Raw genomic sequence first — 25,925 nt, 5'->3', positions numbered from 1 at the left:
CCGTGGCATACAGAGGGAATCCCACATCAAATGTTCACACCCTGACTTAACTTATAACCAACCTACTCTCCCTTTTGCCCCTGGCCTAACTTCTTCTTATTATTTTATATTCATCAAATTCAATTAGTGTTATATAAACTCTTGAGTGTGTAGAATTCCAATGGAATGTAGTCTACCAACCAGGGGGCACATGCTTAAAGAAAGCTGACTCCCCCTCTCTTAGAAACTATCTCCCCCTCTCTTAGAAACTATCAGTTAATCAATATCTTCTCAGATAAGAATGTTTTGCTAGACCAGTCATTGTTTGCAGGGTTTGAAGCTGGGGGAAAAAAAACATACCAAGTCATGTGGGTAAATATAAATAAGAATTATGTATTAATTTAAGTTATAGTAGCTAGTTAGTAGTAAACCTGAACTAAGAGGCCAGTTTATAATTAAGCCTCTGTGTGCTTATTTGGGACTAAATGACTGTGGTTTGAACCAGGTAGTACAGAAACTTCCATCCACAAAGTGGACCATAATATATAAAAATATAATAAAATAAAAATATAAAGTATCAATAATTTCCTATGCTCATTAAAAAGTATCCTATGGAAAAGTGCTCTATAATTTATGAGAAAGAGAAACATGATACAAATTTAAAATCTGTTTTTTATTCAGATTTAACTTAAATTAGACTTCAAATTTAATAATATGTATTCTTATATAGCGTGACACAAGGATAAGTTAGGACATAACCATACAGGGGAGAGTGAGAGGAGATGAGAAAAGAATAAATACGAGTTGAAATGGATAAATAAATGGATAATAATACGTAACAAATGTAAGTATCATAATCTGAACACATATAATTCAGGATTGCAACACCATTTTAAAATTTTTATTAATTTTAATGCACTTTCTAAGATTGATTTTTCTGTGCAAAAGAGAAAAGAAGCAGGGAAGTTGGTCATATGAAGAACTCACAGTGGTTGTGGCAGTTGGTGCAGAGAAGACTGTGCAAGCTCAAGTCAGGTGAAAGCACAGCATGAGGAGCGCAGGTGTGCATGCAGTCCAACCCTTAGCCAGATGTGCGCGTGCAGTCCAACCTTAGCCAGATGTGCACGTGCAGTCCAACCTTAGCCAGATGTGCACGTGCAGTCCAACCCTTAGCCAGATGTGCACGTGCAGTCCAACCTTAGCCAGATGTGCACGTGCAGTCCAACCCTTAGCCAGATGTGCACGTGCAGTCCAACCCTTAGCCAGATGTGCACGTGCAGTCCAACCTTAGCCAGATATGCGCGTGCAGTCCAACCCTTAGCCAGATGTGCACGTGCAGTCCAACCCTTAGCCAGATGTGCACGTGCAGTCCAACCTTAGCCAGATATGTGCGTGCAGTCCAACCCTTAGCCAGATGTGCGCGTGCAGTCCAACCTTAGCCAGATATGCGCGTGCAGTCCAACCCTTAGCCAGATGTGCACGTGCAGTCCAACCTTAGCCAGATATGCGCGTGCAGTCCAACCCTTAGCCAGATGTGCACGTGCAGTCCAACCTTAGCCGGATGTGCATGTGCAGTCCAACCCTTAGCCAGATGTGCACGTGCAGTCCAACCTTAGCCAGATGTGCACGTGCAGTCCAACCCTTAGCCAGATGTGCGCGTGCAGTCTATCCCTTAGCCAGATGTGCGCGTGCAGTCCAACCCTTAGCCAGATGTGCGCGTGCAGTCCAACCCTTAGCCAGATGTGCACGTGCAGTCCAACCCTTAGCCAGATGTGCGCGTGCAGTCCAACCCTTAGCTGAGAAGCTTCAGACAGTTGATTGCTCCTGCGAGAAGGAGAGATACTGTTCTTTAAGGATGTGTTTCTGGTGTGTTGAGCATGCCATGATGGAAGGCCACACATCCCAGGGGACATGGGAAACACAGATTGGACTTGAACTAAACAAGAGAAACAAACAAAAGAGCAGACACAAAGTCAGCTGGGTGGGAAAGGGAGGTGAATCTAAGAGAAGTTGTGGGAGGAGAGTGAATGGAATCAAAATACGTTGTACAAAACTTTCAAATAAGAAATAAAGATTGCAGAAAGAGCACCGAATTTAAATAGGATAATATTCATGTTATTGTTTTCATGTGATTTCAATTTTATACTGATATTCATGTTTAAAGGAAAGAAGTATGTATTCAAGATTCAAAGTTCTTTGTAAAAGAGGAAACTAAGAAAATATATTTTATTTCTAAAAGTACTTAGAATAAGAACAAAAGAAATACCATTTTCAGTGACAAATTAATGCAAGAATTTTCTTCCAAAAATAGAAACAGCACAGGTGTCCATAGCATATTCTGTTAAACATTATAATAGAGATGCTCACCAGGAAAATATAGAGTGAAGCAAGGGGCACAAAACATGGCAGAGAAGCTCTTCAAGGATCGTTGGTTTACCTATTTTTTAATGATTCGACACTGTAGCCAGGATAACGATAAAAGGAATATATAATAAATGCTGTGTAACACCTGCGTTACTCTCTTGGTACAGTTCGTGCACCGCTGTACCTTACGTGAGCCAGGCAAGGGCCTGGAGATTGAAAGAACATACAAGACCTAGGTCATTCGAAAGGAGATCAGACAAATGAATGCCCTTCATTCAAATTTAGGGAAAACCTTAAATACTTAGCTGTGGCACAAAGGAATACCCCCCAGGCAAGTGGAGAATTACCATGCCCAAGTTGGAGTCAACAATGCCCTATAGCTAATCACCAGGCGGGGCAGAGAGAGCACAGGAACAAACAGGGGCAGACCCATGGGCCCTACAGTGCTCTCCAGTTTATATTCCAAAGACAACTAAAAATATAATTAAAAATAATAAAAGTGTCCCTTAAAGCAGAAATAAAAATACATATACTATCTATTAATTTAAATGAAAGTACAGTGGAGAAGATTATAAAACTTGGTATGTCCACAAAACAAACAAACAAACAAAAAAAAACCACAAGGAAAATGTAGAAAAACAGCAGCAAAAGACAATTTCAGAGTAGTTGTGACAACATCCACAAGACCTGTGCATGTTCAAGACTGAAACAATTCCGAAACGAAGTGGGAAGGACTGGAGGTGAGCATAAATTCCCATCTCCAGTAAAGAGCTTCTGACAAAGGTCACATGGTCAGGTGCATCACACCCAAAGCTCCAGGGACTGGTTTAATTCCTCAGTCAACCACCTCTCCATACTAATTTATGTCCTAGATTCTTTCCTTACTGCTGTGACTAAATACTCTCAAGCAGCTCAGCAAAGACAAGGTTTGTTGGCGCTCACAGGTGTGGGGCATCCATCAGGGTGGGGAAGTCAACGTGGAAGGAACTTGACACAGCTGGACACATCCCATTGGCAATTACAAGAAAAAGAGAGAGAATGTGCGTACTTGCCAGGGTCTTTCTTCTCTATTCAGTCCAGGGTCCAAAGACGGTAAGATTCCCAGTGGGTCTTCCCACTTCAAATAAGGAAATTCCTCACAGGCATCTCCACAGCCCAGCACAGTCCATACAATTCCTGGTACCCTACAGGGATCTCCACAGCCTAGCACTGCCTATAAAGTTCCTGGTACCGTCATAGGCATTCCCACAGCCCAGCATAGTCCATTCAGTTCCTGATACCCTCATAGGCCAGCACTGTCTATAGAGTTCCTGGTACCCTCAGAGGCATCCCCACTGCCCAACACAGCCCACATCATCCCTGGTACCCTCACAGGAATCCCCACAGCCCAACATAGTCCACATCGTTTTTGGTAGAGATGATTCTATCCTAGTTATTCTTGATCGTGTTCACATGACACTTAAAAATGACCCATCATAAAACCTAGCAGATTTTAGTGGTGTTCATGAATAAAATGAATGGAAGCATAAGTGCATTTACTTGTCATTATGATAAATTTAGTTCTTTACGCATATGAAATATATTTTATTAAAAATAAACAGTACTGAAGAGAGACATCTTTTACATTCCCTAGTTGGAAGACATGATTAAGTCATTGAATCTGTGATGACCTCAGTTTGTTTGTTGGAAAATAAAATGCTACATTACCTTCTTGTTATTTAACTTCCCCCCTTTCTTTGTAAAATGTAAGCTGTTTTTTTTTAAAGTTACTTAAAATAAGTAATAATAGAAAAACATATAGGCATCCTCCTGAATATTAACCTTCAGCAGGTGATGAAAGGAGACAGAGACAGAGACCCACATTGGAGCACCGGACTGAAATCTCAAGGTCCAAATCAGGAGCAGAAGGAGAGAGAGCATGAGCAAGGAACTCAGGACCGCAAGGGGTGCACCCACACACTGAGACAATGGGGATTTTCTATTGGGAACTCACCAAGGCCAGCTGGCCTGGGTCTGGAAAAGCCTGGGATAAAACCGGACTCTCTGAACATAACGGACAATGAGGACTAATGAGAACTCAAGAACAATGGCAATGGGTTTCTGATCTTACTGCATGCACTGGCTTTGTGGGAGCCTAGGCAGTTTGGATGCTCAACTTACTAGACCTGGATGGAGGTGGGGGTTCCTTGGACCTCCCACAGGACAGGGAACCCTGATTGCTTTTCGGGCTGGGGGGGACTTAATTGGGGGAGGGGGAGGGAAATGGGAGGCGGTGGCGGGGAAGAGACAGAAATCTTTAATAAATAAATAAATTTATAAAAAAAATAATAAAAAATAAGTAATAATAAAATGAAAGCAGTGATGTTTGTATTTGAAAATTTTAATAGCAATTCTGAAGTTTTCAAATAAGCAGAATTTTTTATTTTGATATTAATATGCATAATGAATCCAACCATCAATTTCCTAATTATAAGCCGAGACACACACACACACACACACACAGAAAGAGAGAGAGACAGAGACAGAGAACCAGGATCTATTAAAAAGAAGTTAGGTGTAAAGATAAGTCATATTGAAAAAAGTCAATTAACATGTTCCCATCAATATAATTGTTTCCAAACTCTCATAATTCCTTCAGTTATTTTGTGATCAGCAATTCTGGAATACAGATCGCACACACTTATCATATACATATATATGATGTTTTTATATATGCATATATATTTATATATAAATTCTGTGGTTATTTTCCTTGTGTAGAGTAACAAATCAGTACAGATATTAGAATTTTTCTAAAATTCTCTTGAGTTGCTTAGAGTATAATTGCTGTTCTCTTCATTTCTCAAGGGCTGTTTACTATTGTCTACTTTTTGCAAATACTTCCAAGGAAGAGAGAAAGAACACATGTAATCTGACTCTTCAAATAGCTTTTAGAAGGAAAAAAATGCTTAGGAAAGATTTAATACCTATATGACCATTAAAAAAAGATGAACAACACAAAAACTTAATGAGGAAAAAATAAAATGTGAGACATTGATGATCCAATCAGAGCCACTTGCTCAGTGAGACATTGGGCCTTTCCAACAAATGGAATCAAATTTGTCAGCTTGTTTGTGACTTCCCTTTTGAACTTCTCCCCCTCTCCAAAATGTTCACTGCTCTGAATGAATATTCCTTGTTTGCCTGATTAATTCATCCTCTGTCACACTCTCTGCCTTATCAGCTCTGTTTTCTAACATTAATTACTTCCTGGATTAGCATTTATTTGCTTTTCCACTTATTTGTTCACCTTACATTTTGATTAAAGAGCAAATATGCTTGTGTTGAACTTATTTTTTCCTTATGCTCAGAGGAAAAAAAAGGAATTGAAAACAATTTTTTTGAATCAACAAATCTACTCAGTGGCTAGGAACGATATCCAGAAATTGTCGCAATAGTTAGCTGACAAATGATTGTTTTTCTCCAATATGGGACCAGCATTTTAATATCTAGTAATAGTGTCATCTTAGTATTATTTATTCAACTCACTCATTTAATGACCCAGATAACTACATAATCTTTTAAAGTCCTTTACGAGGCAAAGTATTTGCTAAAGATTAAGGATTAAAGATGAACAAACTCTGGAACAATGAATGAATGGACAATTAAAGGAAGGGATAGTATTTCCTGATTCCATTGATTATGTTTATCATTCAAATACCAAGTTAAAAAAAAAGCAAAACAAAACAACAACAAATACTACAAAGAAATAAACAAGAAAAACACTTAATTGTTCAGAGTACTATAAGATTTGCATAGATGAATATAGAATTTTGGTATATGGTATGTAGAACTAAATACAGCACCACAATGTCACATATAAGAATGGTTTATATGATACAGTGTGGTTTTTTTTCAAGAGGAATAGTATATTTGAACAACTATGTACCCATTCCTACTTCCTGATTAAAAGTGAGTCTCTGGGTAATTTCTATTGTAATTGAAAAATACATATAATTGGACAACAAAGAAAAGGAAATAAAACCAATAAAAATAAGCTTGCTTAGGAAATGATGGTCCTAGCAAGCAATGGCTATAAACAGCATCTCAATTGGCAGGAGAAGAACAATGTGGTAGTGGCATCAGAATGGTTGGTGGGTAGTGTGATGGTGTGTCTCTTTCCTTTTCCATAGTCAGTGTTTTCTAAGAGGGAAGCTTACAGAATTTGCAAACATTGGACTGTACCTAGTGAGGATCCAGGGTGGATAGTTTTAAGAGGCCAATTGTTTGTTTCTGGCTGCTCAGCCCTGAAATAATCACACAGAAATCATATTATCTGCAATATTGTTTTTTTGGTCAGTAGCTTAAGCATATTTCTGGCTAACTCATATCTTAAATTAACCCATGTCCATTAATCTGTTTATCACCAGGAGTCTGTGGCTTACTGGGTAAAGTTCTGTCTTTCATGGTGTTACATGACATCTCTCTGACTCCTGCCTCTTTTCTCCCAGCATTCGGTTAAGTTTTCCCTGCCTAGCCCTGCTCTACCCTATCAACAGGCCAACACAGTTAATTTATTAACTAATGGTATTCACCGCATACAGAGTGGAATCCCACATCAGTGGATATTTAGTTGGAAGATAAGCAGGGCTAGAAAAGTCCCATGCTGATATACTAGGACACTTCCTATCTTTATATTTGCTTCCACAATGGTCTAAGTAGCACACATTTTTTCATGTGACAAAACAGAAAGAAAGGGAAGAGAAAGATGGCTAAAGGCACTATTGATGTTTTCTAGCTCAGAGGTGGAAGAGAGCACCTTTTTTCACTTTTTATCATTTCACACCCTTCCTGGTCTTTCCTTCAGAAACAAACAAACAAACAAAGAGCAATGCCCCCATCCCCACCCCTAGAAAGAAAGTGACATTAAGAAATGAGCATTAATCTATTTTTTAGATCAATATGCCACACACAATAGATAGTCTGGAGCTGACAGACCAAGATAAGTTTTTAATGAAACAGTTATAAACTGTCAGTCATTTATATCATATAGGCAGTAAATTATGAATATCCTTGTGTATGTTTGAAGCACATTTCTCAACTTTTATATCAGGGAATCAATAATGTCTTACAAGAACAGAAATGGATAGTTTAACTATGGGGTTTTGAGTACCTTTGATTACATTCATAACTGAAAATGGAATAATACCAAAAGAGAGTTGCTGCGTCTTCCAAAGAAAGATGGCAAGCCTTCCAACATTTCATTTCTGTTCATTTAAGGAATCGGCATCAGAATAAACACAGGGATTTCCCTCCTTCTACTAAGCTATTAACATTTTACTTAAAATTACAATGAATGAATAACTACATATACTTTCCAAAATATTCTGTCTAAGGGTAAAAATTAAAAGTTAATTGCCACTATTGGTGAAAAGCAAGAAATATGAAGCCAACTACTTCTTTGTTTGCTGAACATTTTCTTATTAATAACTTTGCATGAGAACATAATTAACTTTTTCTTTTTACTTTGTGGAAAACAATTAGGAACTGGAAGAGTGGTTCCATTTGCCAAGAAATTCAGCCAAATTGGTAGTAGAAAAATCATCAATTCTTATTTTACGTTATACATGCCTATGAAATGAGCCTTGACTCCTAGGCTATTTAGTTTTCTAACTGACAGATTGCCTTTATTTTTATATGTTGATAGTGTGGAAAAATAAGGAAATAATTTTTATTGTTCTATTGACTTAGCATTTTAGAATTAAAATAGTTATATTATTTCATCTCCCACCTTTCTCACTAATTCTGTTTCTTTAATTATAGTATATAATTATGTTGAGAGGTACATGAGCTCTCTCAATTAAGTTGTTGATTTCATTTAGAAAAAATACAGTCAAAACTTCCGCCTTTGTAAGGACCCAGGACTGTATTTGCATGGTACCATGATCTCCTGATTCTGAACCTTCCTCTTTCTCTGTGTACTTGTCTTCCACAGTCATGTGTAAACTAAGACTGCTCATTTGTTTCCCAGCTGCCCAGACCTGAATAATCACACAGAAACTATATTAACTATCACTAACTAATTAACTAATCACACAGAAACTATATTAACTATCACTAACTAATTAACTAATCACACAGAAACTATGTTAACTATAGCATTATTTGGCCAACGACTAAGGTGTATTTCTAGCTAGTTCTCACATCTTAAATTAACCCATTTCATTTAATCTATGTATTTCCACTAGGCTGTGGTGTACTAGCAAGGTGCTGGCATCCTTCACCTTTGGCAGCTTCGTGATATCTCTCTGATGCTGCCTTTTCTTCCTCTATATATCTCTGTTTGTATTTCCCAACTGACTTTACTATTCTAGGCCATTGATCCAAACAGTTTTATTCAGCAAACAATAAAAACAACATATATACAGAAAGACATCCTACATCAGGCATGTATCTTCCTCAGTCCTGTCTGTAAGGGCATGATTCTTAATGTTCATTATGCTATGAAGCCAAAACAGCATTTCTTAGTAATATTTAGGTCCATGTAGTTAATTCCCAGGGACGTAAAATTGAATTAACCTGGTGTTTTATTTGAACATTTGAATATTGATGGAAACAGATATATTCATCTATAAGTTATTTTCAGACAATGGGTACCGACTGATATGATATTACTGATGATGTTACTGACAACGGATAATGCTTCCTTATTGCATTCTGTTATGAAAAAATAAACCAGTTCAAACTTGTTGAACATCAAGCTAGCAAGGCTGAAAAATCTGTCAACCTTTTGGTCTGATCTGTACTATTTTGAGGAGTTTATAGTAATAATAAAAAGAAATGTGTTCCAAGACATGCAGGCAGACACCCAGACACGCACAGACTCTCACATACTTTCTTACAATTTCAATGTTAATAAAATTTTTGTAGTACTCTGGATCCTTAAAAATGAGTATGCTGGCCAATGAACTTATGACAAGGGTACCTGAAGAAACAACATTTAACCATTGATAATGATACTATCAAAATTCACATGATAATATGGATATCTATTTCAATAAACCCTGGAGTTTGATTTCCTAAGATTTCATCTTTAAATTTAAAGAGCTTTTCCTCCACAAAATCTTCAACTTTGTAGAACTCCTTTCCTAGTTTTTCTCAGTCTCCTTCCAGTCTATAGACAGAATTCAGAAGATTTCTGCAGGGAGCATATATATCTACCCGTGAAATCATTCAGACCTCAACTGGCTTTTATTTATCTCTCACTCCTGTAAATAAAGTCAAATAACTCCAATTATTTGAAAGATATAATCAGGCAATTAATTGTCAGAAACCTGGCCACTGAAACCTGTTTTCAGAAGCTGCACTCTTTAGTGACCCAGTTTGATTGCTTAGGGAAATTTTTTTCATTGCAATAAGGTTATGCAAATACTGACAAATGTGAGTTCATGCAAATTTAACTGTCTAATACTAACACACCTTTGTCATGTGCATGTAGGCTACTGGGCCTATTTTTATTGGCTACTTATTGTTCTGGTGATCTCATGTTTTGTTCAGTGTGAAGATCCCCCTATGCTTTTTTGAAGAGCTTTTTCTAAGTGGACATAGCTTGATTCTCTCTTGTCCTCATTATTGACCACTTCTCTCAAAAAACAGTGAGGATATGTAAGCAGAACCTGATCGTTCATTTTCCAGCCACTCAGACACAAATAATCACACAGAAACTATATTAATTACAACAGAGCTTGGTCAATGACTCAGGCATATTCTTGGCTAGCTCTTACATTTTAAATTAACCCATTTCTATTAATCTATGTATTGGCACGAGGCTGTGGCTTACTGGTAAGGATCTGGCATTTTGGCATTTGTCTTCTTTAGCAGCTAAGTCGCATCTCGCTGACTCTGCCTACTCTTTCCTGTGTTTCTGTTCAGATTTCCTGCCTGATTTTTCTTTGCTAAGCTATTATTCAAAACAGCTTTATTCATCAACGAATAAAAGCAACTCATACAGAAGGGCATCCAATGTCAAGGATATGTTTTATTCTTTAGAAGAGTCAACACCTGTAACTACAGTTGTTCAATATCTAATCTGCTTGAATGAATTCTATGGTTGTTCTTTCCTTTTTTTAAACAATGAATCACTTGCTTGCTTGTTTATCTTTCAATTACTTTTATTAACTGTAGAATTTTGATTTTGACTTATCAATAGTAAAGGGTGTATTTATTATTATCAAGATCAAGCACATTATTGAAAATATGTTGAATATTGATTTGGAAGAATTCTTTCACTATTGTTTCTAGTGGAGGAATATCTATTCTTCACTTAAGAAAACACTCAAGCCAAAATGTCCAACCAATAATGAATACTTAAATGTATGAAATTTACCAAAAGCTTCTGCATACAGAGAGCACTAAGGTACCAATTACCTAATCTTTAGCTGTCTAATGATTTAGCACTTTGTGTGCCTATTATTGCATGGGTATGAAGTACACAGTGATTCCGTTCTGTATTTAGTGTAAATTATGTCTTATTTATAAACAGAAATGAAGACTAAATAGCACAACAAGTACTCTTAAACATAAAGACAACAGACAGTTACATAAAATGCCAGGTTTGTTCTTATAAAGATTTTGAAGACATTCTAGATGAAGATTCATAGGGACAACCAGAAGGTTGAAGATGAAGAGAGATGGGAAAAGAGTTGGTGAAGGCAGACATTGAAAGTAAATATTTGTCCTGCTTAACGACAGAGAACTATGTAATTTTCCTCCTCCCAGGAGCTGGGATTAAAGCTGTGTGCCACCACAGCTTGACCTTTGTGGTTAGCTCATGACTAACTCCATACTCTGTTCTTCAGACAAGCTTTATTTGTTAGAGCACAAGCAAAATATCACCACAGTGTACCTCTGCTCATCAAAACCTTGTCGTTAGTAACACCTAAAAGGACCTGACCCTTGATATGGCTTAATCAAACATGACCTTTCTGCTACAGGGTTATGTTTTTAATCCTCTCTTAGGGCAAAGTCATTCACATTTGTAGCACATCATCAGGTGGGCAATATTTCCCAGGGTAGTGCCCATGGCATTGAAAGACATGAAGATCACTCGTCCATCATCTCGTAATCAGAAATCCTAAATTTCTCTGGAATACATTCAGATTCTCTGAAGACACAAAAAAGAGCAATGTTTCAATAGCTTTTTTCATGTGGGATTTCCCTCTGTGATTACCATTAATGAATAAAAAAACTGCTTTGAGCCTATAGCAGTGCAGGGTGGGATGGAGCAGAGCTAGTGGGGGGACTGGACTGAATGCTAGGCAAAAGAAGGACAAAGTCAGAGAGAAGCCATGTAGCTGTCAGAGAAGGACACTGGAGCTTTACCTGGTAAGCCACAGCCACATGGCTATACACAGATTGATAGAAATGGGTTAAATTAATATGTAAGGATTAGCCAATAAGAAGCTAGAGCTAATGGGCCAATCAGTGTTTTATATAATATAGTTACTGTGTGATTATTTCCGGGATAAGCTGGCGGGAACTGACTAGCGGCCTCCTCCTACACTTTTTTCTTCAACTGGAATTGTGGTAAGTGTGGAAAGGAAGTTTCTTACATGAGCTTTGGCTGGGTGTTTATTGTGAGGTATGATATAATGGGTTTGCTCCCGTATTGATTCTGAAGCCAAGATTTTCCTGGACTACAACCAGATACTTATCCTGTCAAATGGTGGTGGTATATCAAACAATGAATTTTGTCGGGAGTTAGTGTCTTCTGGGGAAATCCCCTTTAGTCAGAAGAGACATAAAACCACAGCACAGTCTAAAGTCCTGCTACCAAGGGCTTTATTTTCTCATCTCTCTTGCAAATGATTCACAGTTTAAAGGTTTTTATATGCCTTTTCTGTTGACCTTTAGTAATAATTGTTCTTTTTTTCAGGGATGGATGTTTTATTTGTTTGTGTGTTTACATGTGCTTAAAAGGTCTTTCAAAGGACTTAAAATAACACTAAAAATCTAACCCTCATAAAAATATAATTTATCTTTTGATTGTCAGATAAATGCATTTATAGGTTTTAGTTGAACATACATACCATTTAATCAAGATTTTTAACCTAAAACCAGTATCTGCCGACATAATAGTCATTTGACAAAGAGACCTTCAAGTCGTATGCTCTATAAACTAATATCATTTTTACTTGTTGGGCTGTGGAGAGTAGGAGCATTGCAAAGTCATTGTAAGGCATCTCAAGAGTAGTTTATCTTGTGTTTGGGATAGGGTAGTACTGAATCGAACAGTCAATATTCTACAATTTGGAAAGAAAGAAAGCCATCTAAACAATGTTTAAACAGACAGAAATGGGGTGATGGATCCAGTCAGAACTCTGGCAGACACCTGTAGGTGTGGAAGGAGGAGGAAGGGTGCTTTACCAGCCTCAGCATCAATCAGTCCCACTGAAGCTTTGATTCCACATCTCTGAGCTCCAGCTCTCTGAAAGATTAATCATGTTTAGTTCTCCCCCTCTTTCTTCCCCTTTCTCACTCCTCCTCTTTGGTCCCCCTTCTCTTCCCCCTCCCCTTCTTCTTCATTCTTCTTCTTTTTAAGTATTTAAAAGTTTTTTTTTCTTTTTGAGAAGTGGGGCATTGTTGGTCCTTGTAGATGAACATATGGGAAACAGTTGAGACACATCATCAAGAACCACAAATGCAGGTACAAACAACTTAATTGGTGCTTTTTTTCTGATAACATATTTTGAAAAAGTTTAGTTTTAGTTGCTATAAAGAACAGCCCAGCATTAGGATAGACTCGAACAGATCGCATTTTGTGAAACCACCAGTGTAGGTGTCTCTTCTAAGGATATGCTCACAGGACACTTGGAGGAGCTAAGGAAAGCTGCATATGTATAATGTACACCTCCAGTCAACTTACTTGTTGAATTTTGTACAATACCAGGATTGAGTGTCATGATATAGTAGAATTCAAAGCATAATGTAAACAACTTAACCTTTAAGTCAGCTATACCAAAGCCGATCACTTTTTAACATATGGAATATCATTCTTAATCTATTTCTGAAATAAAAATATTAATCCTGAGGAAAGCAGAAATTCTGATACCATTGTGTTGTGGAACATTTGTTTAACTTTGCAAAGATATTTATACATTTGTTTAACTATGTTGCTTTACCTTGCCTGCCTGAGGTATCTAATTGGTCTAAGAAAAAGTTAAATGCCTAATAGCAAGGGAGGAGGTATAAATAAGACTTCGGGGGCAGGGAGAGTAAATAGGAGGAGAAATTTAGGCTTGGATAGAAGAAAGAAAGAAAGAAAGAAAGAAAGAAAGAAAGAAAGAAAGAAAGAAAGAAAGATGCCAGAGAGATGCCAAAGACGAGCCAAACACATATGGAGGAAGCAGAAAAGTAGGACATGTAGAATGAAAGAAAGGTAACAAGGCCTGAGGCAAAATGTAGATAAATGGAAGCAGATTAAGTTAAGTTAAAGGATAACTCTTGGACAAGCTGAAGCCAAATTATCTTCATAGTTAATAATATGCTTCCATGTCTTTATTTGGGAGATGATTGGCAGCCCAAGGAGATTCCAACTCCACCACTGGAGAACTTGACATAACAAAACGTCAAGTTCCTTTTAGAACTGAATTTTTACCTTTATCTTTGATCGGCTTACACAGTAAACAGATTAGAATTTTCAAGTTCTTCAACAAAAATTTCCCTTTAAATAAAGCAGTAAGCATTGAGAGAAACCAAAAGTAGGCAAGAAAACACCAGGGAGGAACTATTTAGAGCATCTGTAAATTCTTATTTCAGTATGATCTCTGAACATTGCAGATGCAAGATGCTGCCCCTGCTAACGTCCCCAACAGTGAGACAGAGGGCAGGACAGGACAGGACAGGGCAAGAAGTTTGTGAGACAACAATTCTCTTGGTCATCCAAAGAACAAGACAAAGAATAAGTCTCGTTAATATATAATACAAATATATAAATATTATATATAATTACATTTAGACACATATAAATTAAAAACATAATTTAAAATATGCAATACTTTATAGCCCTTTTTACCCTAAATCCTTTACATCTCCCTGAGTTATGATGATAAGGTATAGTAAGTCAGGAGATTTCGATGACTAATCTTCTTGCCTTTCATTCGGCATGCCATGCATGATTCTGAGAGCTATCTCTCACAGCCGTCCTTTTGGTTTGGTTGAATAATTTATTAAGTATATAGAAAAAAGAATTAAAAAATGAATGCCAATAGTGGTTAAGTAGATTGACAACTGAGTCCCCGTGGCCGAGCTTGCCATGACTGATTTCCTGCTTCTCTTTCCCTATCGTGGGCATTTTCATGTCATGGAATAAATAGTAGTAACTTCTGTTGAACTTCTCAAGAACACAATGTCCTATTCTTGGGTTATTTGCTGTTTTCTCTTCTATTGCACAGGATTAAGGGGAGCATCGTTTCTCAAGACAGCAGCGTGCCTGGGAGTACTCATTGAAACAAACATTTTAGGGTTTGAAAAGGGAGAAAACGCAGCTCAATTCCAGTCATCTTTTCAGGGAACTCAAATAACATATGACAATTTAGGAATATTGTGTATATTTCACAGAGTCAGTATTTGGGTCAGTATTTTGAAATTTTAAGTTCTTTAAAAATATGTGTGTGGATCCAGGAGCATGTCTCAGAAATTAACACCCTTGCGCCAAGACAGAAACCCTAAGCCTAGTTCCTGGGTCTCACATTTTAGAAAGAGACAACTGACCCCACAAGGTGTCTTCAGACCATACACGTACCATGATATAAATGTAGAGAAACACACACACACACACACACACACACACACACACACACACACACACACACTTCAGTATGTTCAGCCACACTAAAAATTTGATGTGGGTACTGAGGATTTGAACTCAGGTTCTTCTCTGTGCATACCATATACTCTTTTCACTGAACCATTTTTCTGACCACAAATTATGTTGTTGTTGTTTTTTTTCAGAATCAATAGACTTTGGTTTCTACCAAAGATTGTGTATCTTTCTACATGTACAGAAAGCTGAAAATTGTGTTTAGAAACTAACTTCAAACTTGAGCATTTTGCATTGTTCTAAAACAGGATGTTATTAGCAGCGTGACTGGAGTATGCAACACTCTTGCCGGAATGTCTGATGTCTCACTAAACGTTTTGCAGCCCACATAAAAACTTAAAAAAAAAACAAAACTGTCATCCTCTGAACCAGTGTGGGCTTATTTTTTAATAATGTAGGGATTCAAAACAGTAACTCATAATTCTATTTCACTAAATGTTTTGATTTAACACATGTAATGACTGCACTTAATTCTGTTGCCCACAGAAGTGAATTTGCAACAACAAAAGACTTTAAATTGGTATGTTAAATATTATTTTAGAACAGTTTATATTACATTCTTTTTCTTGTTCAGAAAAGAAGCTAAGGCAACTAGATGAAAAGTAAAATAATACTGAAGAAACCTTGGTGATAATCTGTAATTCTGCTTATGAAAGAACTAAATTGCAGAGGTCATTGCAAGATTGACAGCAAAGATGATAATAAGGAGCATGTTTATTGTTCTGCACCAGATACTACTCTTAGCCTAAGCATAAAGACAAAGTAATAATTTTTCCTTTGTTTATCAGTACCCAGAACCTTAGTAAATATGGGAACCATAGCATGGTATCCGTTGATAAAAAAAGTCTAGGCTACCAATGTAGTCTGTTAATTATACGTTATTCATAAAAACTACAAATGCATTTAAAATGTTATGTAGACTTATTATTAATAGTTGAATATACCATCCTCTTTTTATGACAGCTGTGTCTTCTATCTAACAGATAAAACCACTTCTCTTGACACATGCGTGGACACACACACACACACAAGAAACGTCCAGATGGGTGTGGCAATCCTCTTATATTCCAGAGAAGAAGGAGAGGCCAGAGGACAAAGTGGCCAACTAGACTAGCCAAATTGGTGAACACTGGAAATAAGTGAGAGACTCTTACTCAATATATAAGGAGGAAAGCAATGTAAAAGGAGACGATCTCAACTTCAAGTCTTCACAAATATGCAAGCACACAGATATACACACACATGCTTGTGACTCTCCCCACAAATGTACATGAATACAAATATTGATTATACATACACATAACACACATAACACACATATTTTAGTTTTTTCTCATTGAAAAGTTACTTTTTAGTAAAAAAGAACCCTACAATAAGCAATTTACAGCAATCTCCATCAAAATCCCCCTACTTCACATACGTTAAAAGCACAGTGTTCAGCTTCAAATAGAAACACACACACAGAGAAATAAGAAAAAAAAAGGATAGCTAAATAAATCCTGAACGATAAAATAACAGCTGGTGGTCTCACCATTACTGACTTTAATTGTACTAGAAAGCTACAGTTAAGAAAAACAACATGATATTGGCAAAAAAACATACATGTTGATCAATGGAATCAAATTGAAGACCTAGAAATTTGCTAGGACAATGGTAGGAAGTTGTAATGAGTTAACCCTGGGAGTAACCTCCCAATATCGATCTGATTTGACTTAAGGAACATTTCGCCATATGTGACACTACTTTATGAGTCTAAATAGCTCAGAGACCTAGAGTAAAAATTAATAATACTCATGTATAAAAGGAAAGTAACAAGAAAACAGTTTCCTGTGTTAATCTGCAGCACCTTATTATTTAGCCATCACCAGAGAGGCTTCCTATAGCAGCAGAGGGAAATAAATAGAGAGATGCACAGTCAGACATACAAAAAGAGAGATCTTGGGATACAGAGCTCTAAATGAGATGTCTCCATCAAATCTCTCCCTGCAGGGCTCAGGGAACCCATGGAAGAGAAGGCAGAAAGAGTGGGGGAGATGGAGGGAATGTGGGACATCAGGAGAATAAAGCTCCCCTAAAACAACTGAGCAAAGCTCATTTGAACTCATAGGGAATGTAGCAGTAGCAGCAAGGCTATAAGCATCTGTACCAGGTCATCTGCATATCTATGAGAGCTCCCAGTTAGCACTTGTATGGGATTCCTGAGTGTAAATGCATGGGTCTCTGACTCTTGTGAATTCTCTTGCAGCTCTTTTATTTTTCTCTTGGGTTGTCTTGTCCAACTTCAATATGATGAGTTTTGTTTTATCTTACCATATTTTATTTTATGTTTTGTTGTTATCTGTTAGAAGCTGGTCCTTTTCTAATGAGAGACAGAAAAGGAATATGTCTACATTGGAAAGGAGATAGAAGGGAACAGGAATCGTTAGAGGAGGGGAAACTTATTCTGATTATATCATATGAGAAAAGAAATGGTTAATAAAATGGGAGAAAGAAAATACAAAAAGAAAAATACAAAAAAAGTGAAATAAGGCAAAAAGACGGGGGGAATGTTCTTCCAATGTCTCATGATGAAAAACTACATCAATTATTATTTATGTGGGAAACTATAACTTGATCAGTTGTTTACTGTTAAGTTTTCTAGACTTATTGAACTATATAGTCAACTGTATTCTTTCATTTAGCAGCAACACAAATTCTTTCTGATAAAAAAAATAGCTCCAAAGATGATGGGGGTGGGGTTGAGGAGTGGGGTGTGGAAAGATGTCATTTTATTTCTATTTAGTAAAAGAAAATATTTTTTTTCACACAATGTATTCTGATTCCAGCTTATCCTCCCCCAACTGCTCCCATTTCCCCCCTACCTCTCCGACCATACAGATACATAGCCTTTCTGTCTCTCCTTAGAAAACAAACAGGCATCTAAGGAACACTAAAACAAAATAAGATAAAACAAAAACAGACAAATTGGGACCTAACAGAACAAACAAAAGAAAACAGCCAAGAAATAAAGCACAAGAAACTCATTTTATAGACTCAGGGAAGTAATGGTTCTTACAAAAACACAAACCTGAAAATAAAAAAATCATAATATATCATTATATACATATATATATGATGATATATATATATGATGATACACATATATGTATTTGCAAAGAACTTGTAAGCTAAAATAGCAAACAAACAAAAAACAAAACAATAACAAAAATAACATCTTCCCTAATTTAGCATTATGAGGAAGAAATTTCTGTCTCTGTTGACCCAATGTTTTGTGTCTTTGTTGCTGTTGTTATATACAACAAAAGCTAGAGTTGGCGTTAACAAAAAGAAAGGAGCGTTCCTCATGAGATCTCATAGAAAGACATTCAGAAATAGCTCAATTAAATAACAACCACAGTGTGATTATTTTATAATACACAACAGCCCACACTGTACAGCCTGTACAGAGAACACAAGCATGTATCTAGATAGTTAACTAAATGGTGTTGGTGAAAGTTTTCAAGGTTTGGAGGATTTGTTCTATCTCATGTTAAGTTTCAATGTGTAGAAGACTCTGTGGACAAGTGCAGTTTTAATCTTGGAAAAACTGAGTCTAAGAACAAGAAAAAAAAAATAAAGTTTAAGTTCCAAACTAGATTGTAAGGTCAAGCTAAGGTCACAGGTGATCTTCCTGCCAAAACATTTATACTAGAGTTTGAAAATTAGCAAAGGTAGGGGTGTATTAGGAAGCAAGTTTTCCTAATATGAATTGCTTTCTTAATTGCCCAGAGCTAATATCTTACTGTGCCTATTTTGAAGAAACAAAATAGCATGCAGTAATAGTTCAGCTTTTAATGTATCGCACTTCCTTTCTATTAGGAATGACATAATGTAAACAGAATGTCAAGTTATTAAAATCTGACACATGTCATTTGAACAACATTTATGAATTATTGTTGAATGTGTTACTTAATCGATGATCAAAAAACATGCAATCTCACAAAGAACGATATTCCAGAATGAGAGCTTCAATACAGGTACGTGTCTCGCTGACGGCACAGCCTGTTCTGCATCTGTCTTTATGAGCAAGAATTAAAAAGATTTCTCCACCACTGATTGTAGCTCCTTATCATTGCAAAGGATGAATTTGGAATAAGGTTTGTAAAAATATATAATCTAATCTCTGTACTAGCATATGTTTCTGACAAGATACATGTTGAAGCAATCAACGTCATTTCTGCAAAGTTAAGACCGAGTTCATAGAAAGTAATTCTAGCTTTGCTTGTAGTTAATGGTATTGATAGGTACTGAAAGTTAAACTCGCAGGCAAGACCCACACCAGTCTTATGACTCCTTACTCTCAGCTAAATCTTTCTGTTTATTTAATTTCATAACTTTAAGTATATAATAAAATTGAAAATTGTGCATATAAGGTAAATTCATATTTCTTTCCTAACAATTTGTATATCAGTGTCTGAGATGACAGCAAATCAAATATGATCACAGACAGAGAATGCTAGTAAGATATTTACCAAAAGAAAAACTCAGGTAGATGTACAGACTTCAAGCAAATAGACACTATCTGGGGTCTTGAGTACCAGCCTAAGTATCCCCTCAGGGCTCAAAATTGGATGTCTATTCCAGGCAAGGATTTGAGGGTAAAAATTTAACTCAAATACATTACCTCTGCATGTTCTTTATTTTTTATGCAAGGGGAAAAAGTCAAGATAGATGGGCGCAGAGTAGAAGAAGAAGAGGAAGAGGAGTAAGTGCTGATTTCCACAAGGTTTCTAGTTTTCACAGATACAGTTGGAAAATTCCACAGGCAAGGACAATGATAATATGCATATCAAAATCACACGAAAAAGGTCAGGTAGAACCTGACAAAGCAGTACCCTGGAACAGATAACCTAACCCAGGAAAGAGCCAGTATTCAAGGTGAAGTACCTGACATTCTAAACCATTAGATAAAGTTACTAAATGCCCTGAATCCTAGATTCACCCACTCTCCTCGTTTAATCACTTTTGTGATGACCAGCTTTGGGGACGCCCAGATTTGTTCGTTAGCAAAGGTAGGGCACGCTACTTTCCTGCTCAGTGCCTGTCTTCTGTAGAAATTTCTATGTGATCTATTAGGGGATAATTTTGTGGGACTGACTCTATGTAAATTTGACTGTTAGAACAAGGAATGAATGTTATCTATCTAAGGCCTCATGGTATGGAGGAATGGAGCAAGGTCACACCATGGCTTGTGTAGAAGTTCCACTGTTGAGGTTTTTTGGGAATGAATCCCTTTTCGAAGGGAAGAATCATGGCTTCACAAAGATTTTACAGATATGACAGTGACTTTTCCAAAAGGCAAGTTTTCCTGCAGTTCTGCAAAATAGATTACTCCATATGGATGTGTACCCGTGGATCTGCCCATTGGTCTGTCATCTGTACATTCACTGTATAGTCTTGTGTATTCCAACAACAACAAAAAAATCCCCAGAGGACTTTAACAGCAAATATTCAAGCAACCCAGTTATAAGGGTCAAAAGACTTAAATAGATATTTCTATCATAAATATGTAAATGATCAAAGACTCACAAGGTTGCTCAGCTGTTAAAGTACTTGCAAATATGAGAATCTTTGCTCAGTTCTGAGCCTTAGTATTAAAATTAAGTAAACAAGAAAAGGTCCATTAGTGGGCATTGGGGGGATTATAATATCAGGGGTGTTGTGGGATATTTGTAGATTATGTAAAGATATAATGAGTGTTTTAATAAAGAGTTGAAAGGCCAGTAACTAAATAGTAACTATAGGCAGGACTTCCAGGCAGAGAGAGAGAAAGTACAAGATGAGCAGAGGCATGCAAGATGCCACTGAGACACAGAATGGGTAGGATACACAGAAGGGGAGAGCGGTAAAAGCCATATGGTAGAATGTAGATTAATACAAATATGGGTTAATTTAAGTTATAAGAGCTAGGGGGACAAGCCTAAGGCTGAGCTTCCGTGATTAATAATAAGTCTCTGTGCCATTATTTGTGAGCTAGCAGTCCAAAGGCAAGTTCAATTATACTGGGAAAGCAAAGACAGAATCATCGCTGGGGAATGCAGACAGCCTAACCAATTTGGCAAGCTTCAAGCCAACAACAAGGTGGATGACTCCTGAGGAATGACATGTGTACCTGGCCATTTTTGCATCTCTCTACACACAAACAGTCCCACAGATGCAAACACACACATGTGCACAGGAAAATATGCACATCATTTGTTCATTTGCAAATGACTAAAAAGATACAGAAGAAAATACTGCCCAACCACAAACGATTAGAAAAGTGAAATTTGAAAATAAGAAGTGTTGAATCTAAATAGATGTTTGGCGATTACACCCTTTACTTATTGCTGTGAGACTATACAATGGTACTGCTATTGTGAAAATCTTCAAGTCCGTTTCTCAAATTGTCAGACTGACTGAGCAAGTCTTCTTTTACCAAAGGGAATTGAAACATGGTTTCTCTAAAGCTAACATGTTTTGTGTTGCAGCATTTTTCACATTAGTACAAATGATTAACAAGTGAAATATGTGCACTTGCTGATTTAAAAAGTCAATGTGCAGTGGAGTAGCAGCCAGGTGAAGAAAGCAATGTGCTGCGCATGGACAGAACTTGAAGACACTAAGATAGTGGATTGAAACCAGACGGAGAAGCAGTGTATGATGAGATGTTATTCCCCTCCCCCCAAACATGCTCAGAACAGGCAAATCCACAGGGAGAGAAAGCAGGTTAATTGGGCTGGAGAGGAGAAAGAGGAATCAAAGATGTCAAAGTTCCTGCTCATGCTGGTGGGAGTGTTGTGGCCTGAGAGGTTGTGCTGGCTGCAGATTGTGAGGGAAAGCGGAGAAACTGCAAAAGGGCTGCACCGCACACTCTGACTTCTGTCCCCAGCACACAAACCCACATCAGTTACAGCATAAAGGAAGGAAGCCACACATTTCAGGAGAAACCAAACGTACGCAGAGCACCTCATGGCCCCTAACAGGATGTGTCAAAGATTTATTGAAGGTTTTGTATTTTTAAGTAAAAATATATCTTATCTAATTGTTAGCAGTTCATGATCACCAAGTCTCAGGAAAGAATGAGGAGGGTTATACTAAAATGCTAGAAAACAATTACTCATGTTCTCTTCCATAACAAAAAAAAACCTGAAAATTCTATTTCCCACATTCCAAATTCATATTTTTTTCTCTCTCTATTTTATAAATGACATGGAACATTTATGAAGTTTTTCTTTTTCTTCTGTTATGCTTCTCCAACTTAAGTGAATAATAAATTTCTAATGGCCTGATCAGAAATCATAATTTATGAGAGGGTTGTATGGGAGAAAATTTAATAACATTATTTATCAGCGTCTGAAAGTATTTAATACAGGGTTATTTATCATTTCTCATTGTGAAAGGCTCCAGTGGATTGTTAGTTTTGGTCACACAAAACCTGATTCATTTGAGTGTTCAAAACAGCATTATTTAGATTAATTCAATCCCAGAAAAAAATCAAATGAATATTTGCTGATCAAAATGTCATATGGGCATAGAATGGTTTTTTTTTACAGTGGTTGAAAGATGACATAATCCACAGCAGTGATATGAGAGCTGTAGGCTACAGTTTGTAGGTTTATTATATTTAATAAGATAGCACATGATCAAAATATAGCAAGGAAACAAAAATCTCTTCACTTATCTGCTACTTACTCATATATAATAGAGAGATGTTGAACTGAATCTTGAAGAATATACTCAACCAAAGAAAATATTATTTTTGTTCCTTTCATGACATCTTCCATTATCTTTGGTGCCTGAATGGACTTTGACACTGGGGATGTATTACCATGATAGAATGCTTGTCTAGTTTGTGCAGGGACCCGAGTTACTTCCTCAGCTTCCCCATCCAATCAAAAGACATTTCATGTGTTGATTTTAACTGAGTTTCCATTGATGATTATTTATAACCTATATCTTTATTTCTGAAGTGAACTACAAAAACCACATTTGACTTATGTAAATGTTGTTTTGTTTTCTTCCCTTCTTTTTTTTTTCTTCTTGTCATTGTAGATTCTACAAAGAAATTAAAGGATGTGCTTGAAGAATTCCATGGTAATGGCGTGCTTGCCAAGTATAATCCTGAAGGGGTAAAACTTCTTTTTTTCTTTATCAGTTTAATTGGTGTGCTTGCTGGGTGAATTTTCTTCATGGAAAATTCTAGACAAATATGTATATGTGTGTTTTTATAAATGCACACATACATATGCTTCTGTATATGTATTTATAAATATACATATATACACTTACATGTATATATCTCACATACCATAACCATTTAGCACATTCCAAACAATAAAGTCCATAATAAATTGGTATTCTGGAAGTCCATTAAATATAGTATATTTTTATACATTTATTGATGAAAATACTTTTAGTGTGTGTACTTCAAAAAATGCATATCATTAAATATATTGAGGCTTTTTCTAGAATTTAGAAAACAGGAATATAGAAGAAAGAAAGATACTCTTGTGTCTCTTCCTATGACCTGAAGCTTTTAATCCAAGACAGACATTTAAGGGGCAGGGAGCAATCCCTTACAGGAAATGATCCTAAAAGAACACTCAGGAGGTGGAAGCGACCCTGATGTCTTATGGAGCCATCCAAAGGACAATTCAAATTCCCCTTTATCCTCTATATTTTTTGTTTATGAGAATTTTCCTGATCCATCAATTCATTTTAAATGCCATGTTTTATAGAGTTTTTCTCCAAATTATATGTTAAGTAATTCTCCAATTATATCAGCTGAAATGTTGTATTTTGAAGGTCTGATCAGAATTACTCTTAGATCATTTGTTGTCTCACCAACTGAGATTTGAGTATAGGAGAATAAAACAAACAGATCTTTGAAAAAAAAACAATTGCAAAAAAATGTCGAACTATCTCGGGACATTCCCGTAGAAGCCTGGGATCCCCTTAAGAGCCAAGTCTCTTGTCAACCCTAAAATGGCTCCCTTAATGTAGATATCTTCTTACCTACTCCTATATCTGCCCTTCCTCCATCTCCACCCTTCCACTCCCCCAAGCTCTCTCGTCTTTCCTTTCTCCCTTCCCTCTCCCCCTCTCCCCTTCCTCCAAACCTACTCCTACCCTCACCCCCATGCTTCCAACTTTTGCCAGGCAATCTTATTTGCTTCCAATTTCCAGGAGAATCTCTACATGCTTTTCTTTGGGTTTACCTTCTTTTTTTTTTTTATCGATAAAAAGACAATAAAGAAAGAAAAAAACAAATTTCCACCTCCTCCCAGCCTCCCATTTCCCTCCCCTTCCTCCCACTCTTCTCCCCCTCCTCCCACCCCTCTCCCCTTCCCCCCACTCCTCTCCCCCTCCCTCTCCAGTCCAAAGAGCAGTCAGGGTTCCCTGTCCTGTGGTAAGTCCTAGGTCCTCCCCCCTCTGTCCATATCTAGGAAGGTGAACATCCAGACTGGCTAGGCTCCCACCAAGCCAGCAGATTGCGTAGGATCAAAACCACGTGCCATTGTCTTTGGCGTCTCATCAGCCCTCATTGTTCGCCATGTTCAGAGAGTCCAGTTTTATCAGCAGAGCAGAGGGTGTCTGAACTGTCCTTGCCCCACTATCACACTGATGATTATCTCGAATATCACCATAGAATCTTTGTCCGGCCACAGATGGAGATAGAGACAGAGACCCTCATCAGAGCAAGGACTGAGCTCCTAAGGTCCAGTTGAAGGGCAGGAGGAGGGAGAAGATGAGCCCCGAAGTCTGGACTGAGAGGGGTTGGTCCACCCACTGAGACAGTGTGCCTGATCTCATGGGAGCTCACCAAATCCAGCTGGACCAGGACTGAAAGAGTATGCAATAAAACCAGACTCACTAAATGTGGCTAACAATTGGGGCTGACTGAGAAGCCATTGTTTCTACTGTATGTAGTGGCTTTTTGTGATCCTAGTCTATTTGGATGCAAAGCTTCTTAGGCCTGGATGTAAGGGGGAGGGACTTGGACTTCCCATACTGCAGGGTTCCCTACCTACTATTAAGGAGGGAGAGGGAGGGAGAAGAAGGTGTGGGGGAAATGGAAGGGTATGGGAGGAAGTATAAATGTTTTAATGGAATAAATACATAAACAAATAAACAAACACATAAATAAATAATGTTAAGTTTGGAATCTAATATGAAATTGGACCTAGTATTATAAAACAAACCCATTTCATAACTACAATACCCCTGGAAATGAGCACATCAATCAGAACAGAGACGATTATGTAGCCATCTCTGCGGGAAGACAGATGATTTTTCACTGGGCCAAATACAAAATACCTGTATGTGTTCATGTTGCTTAATCTCCCAAACTCTTTTCATTCAATTTCCCAACTTTGTCAGATACCTCAGAGTGAAATAAAGTTTCCCCTAGACCCTAAAAAAAAAAAAAAAAAAAAAAAGTCGAACTATGTCATCAACATAGATTTGTTTGCATACTGAAACATTACTTTTTGGTTTTGCATATATACAAGAACATAATTCCTACTTATCTTGCAAGATCTTTCTTCTGTGGAATATGTAGTCCAATGTCTGAATTACAACCTCAGAATTTTCACAAGGTTTTATATTCCCATCTGTACCTCACCATGTAGCTCATGTTCTCAAACTTTCAAACTCTTGCCCCGTTATCCACATGGAAAGAATGCATGCATGCATTACCACA

General features: G+C 37.1%; 1 protein-coding gene across 16 annotated transcripts in view; it reads left to right on the top strand.

Moving 5' to 3' along the window:
• Dgkb (diacylglycerol kinase beta) overlaps positions 1-25,925 on the top strand; it is a 593,434-nt gene that overhangs the window by 121,935 nt on the left and 445,574 nt on the right. For all 16 annotated transcript variants that reach the window (XM_075948560.1, XM_075948552.1, XM_075948548.1 and 13 more), the window contains one exon: positions 23,276-23,352. In XM_075948560.1, the coding sequence (XP_075804675.1) occupies positions 23,276-23,352 (77 nt within the window). The remainder of the gene's footprint in view (positions 1-23,275; positions 23,353-25,925) is intronic.

Source organism: Microtus pennsylvanicus, chromosome 14, assembly GCF_037038515.1.
Source record: "Microtus pennsylvanicus isolate mMicPen1 chromosome 14, mMicPen1.hap1, whole genome shotgun sequence".
Taxonomy (NCBI): Eukaryota; Metazoa; Chordata; class Mammalia; order Rodentia; family Cricetidae; genus Microtus; species Microtus pennsylvanicus.
This window is presented reverse-complemented; position numbering and strand designations above follow the sequence as displayed.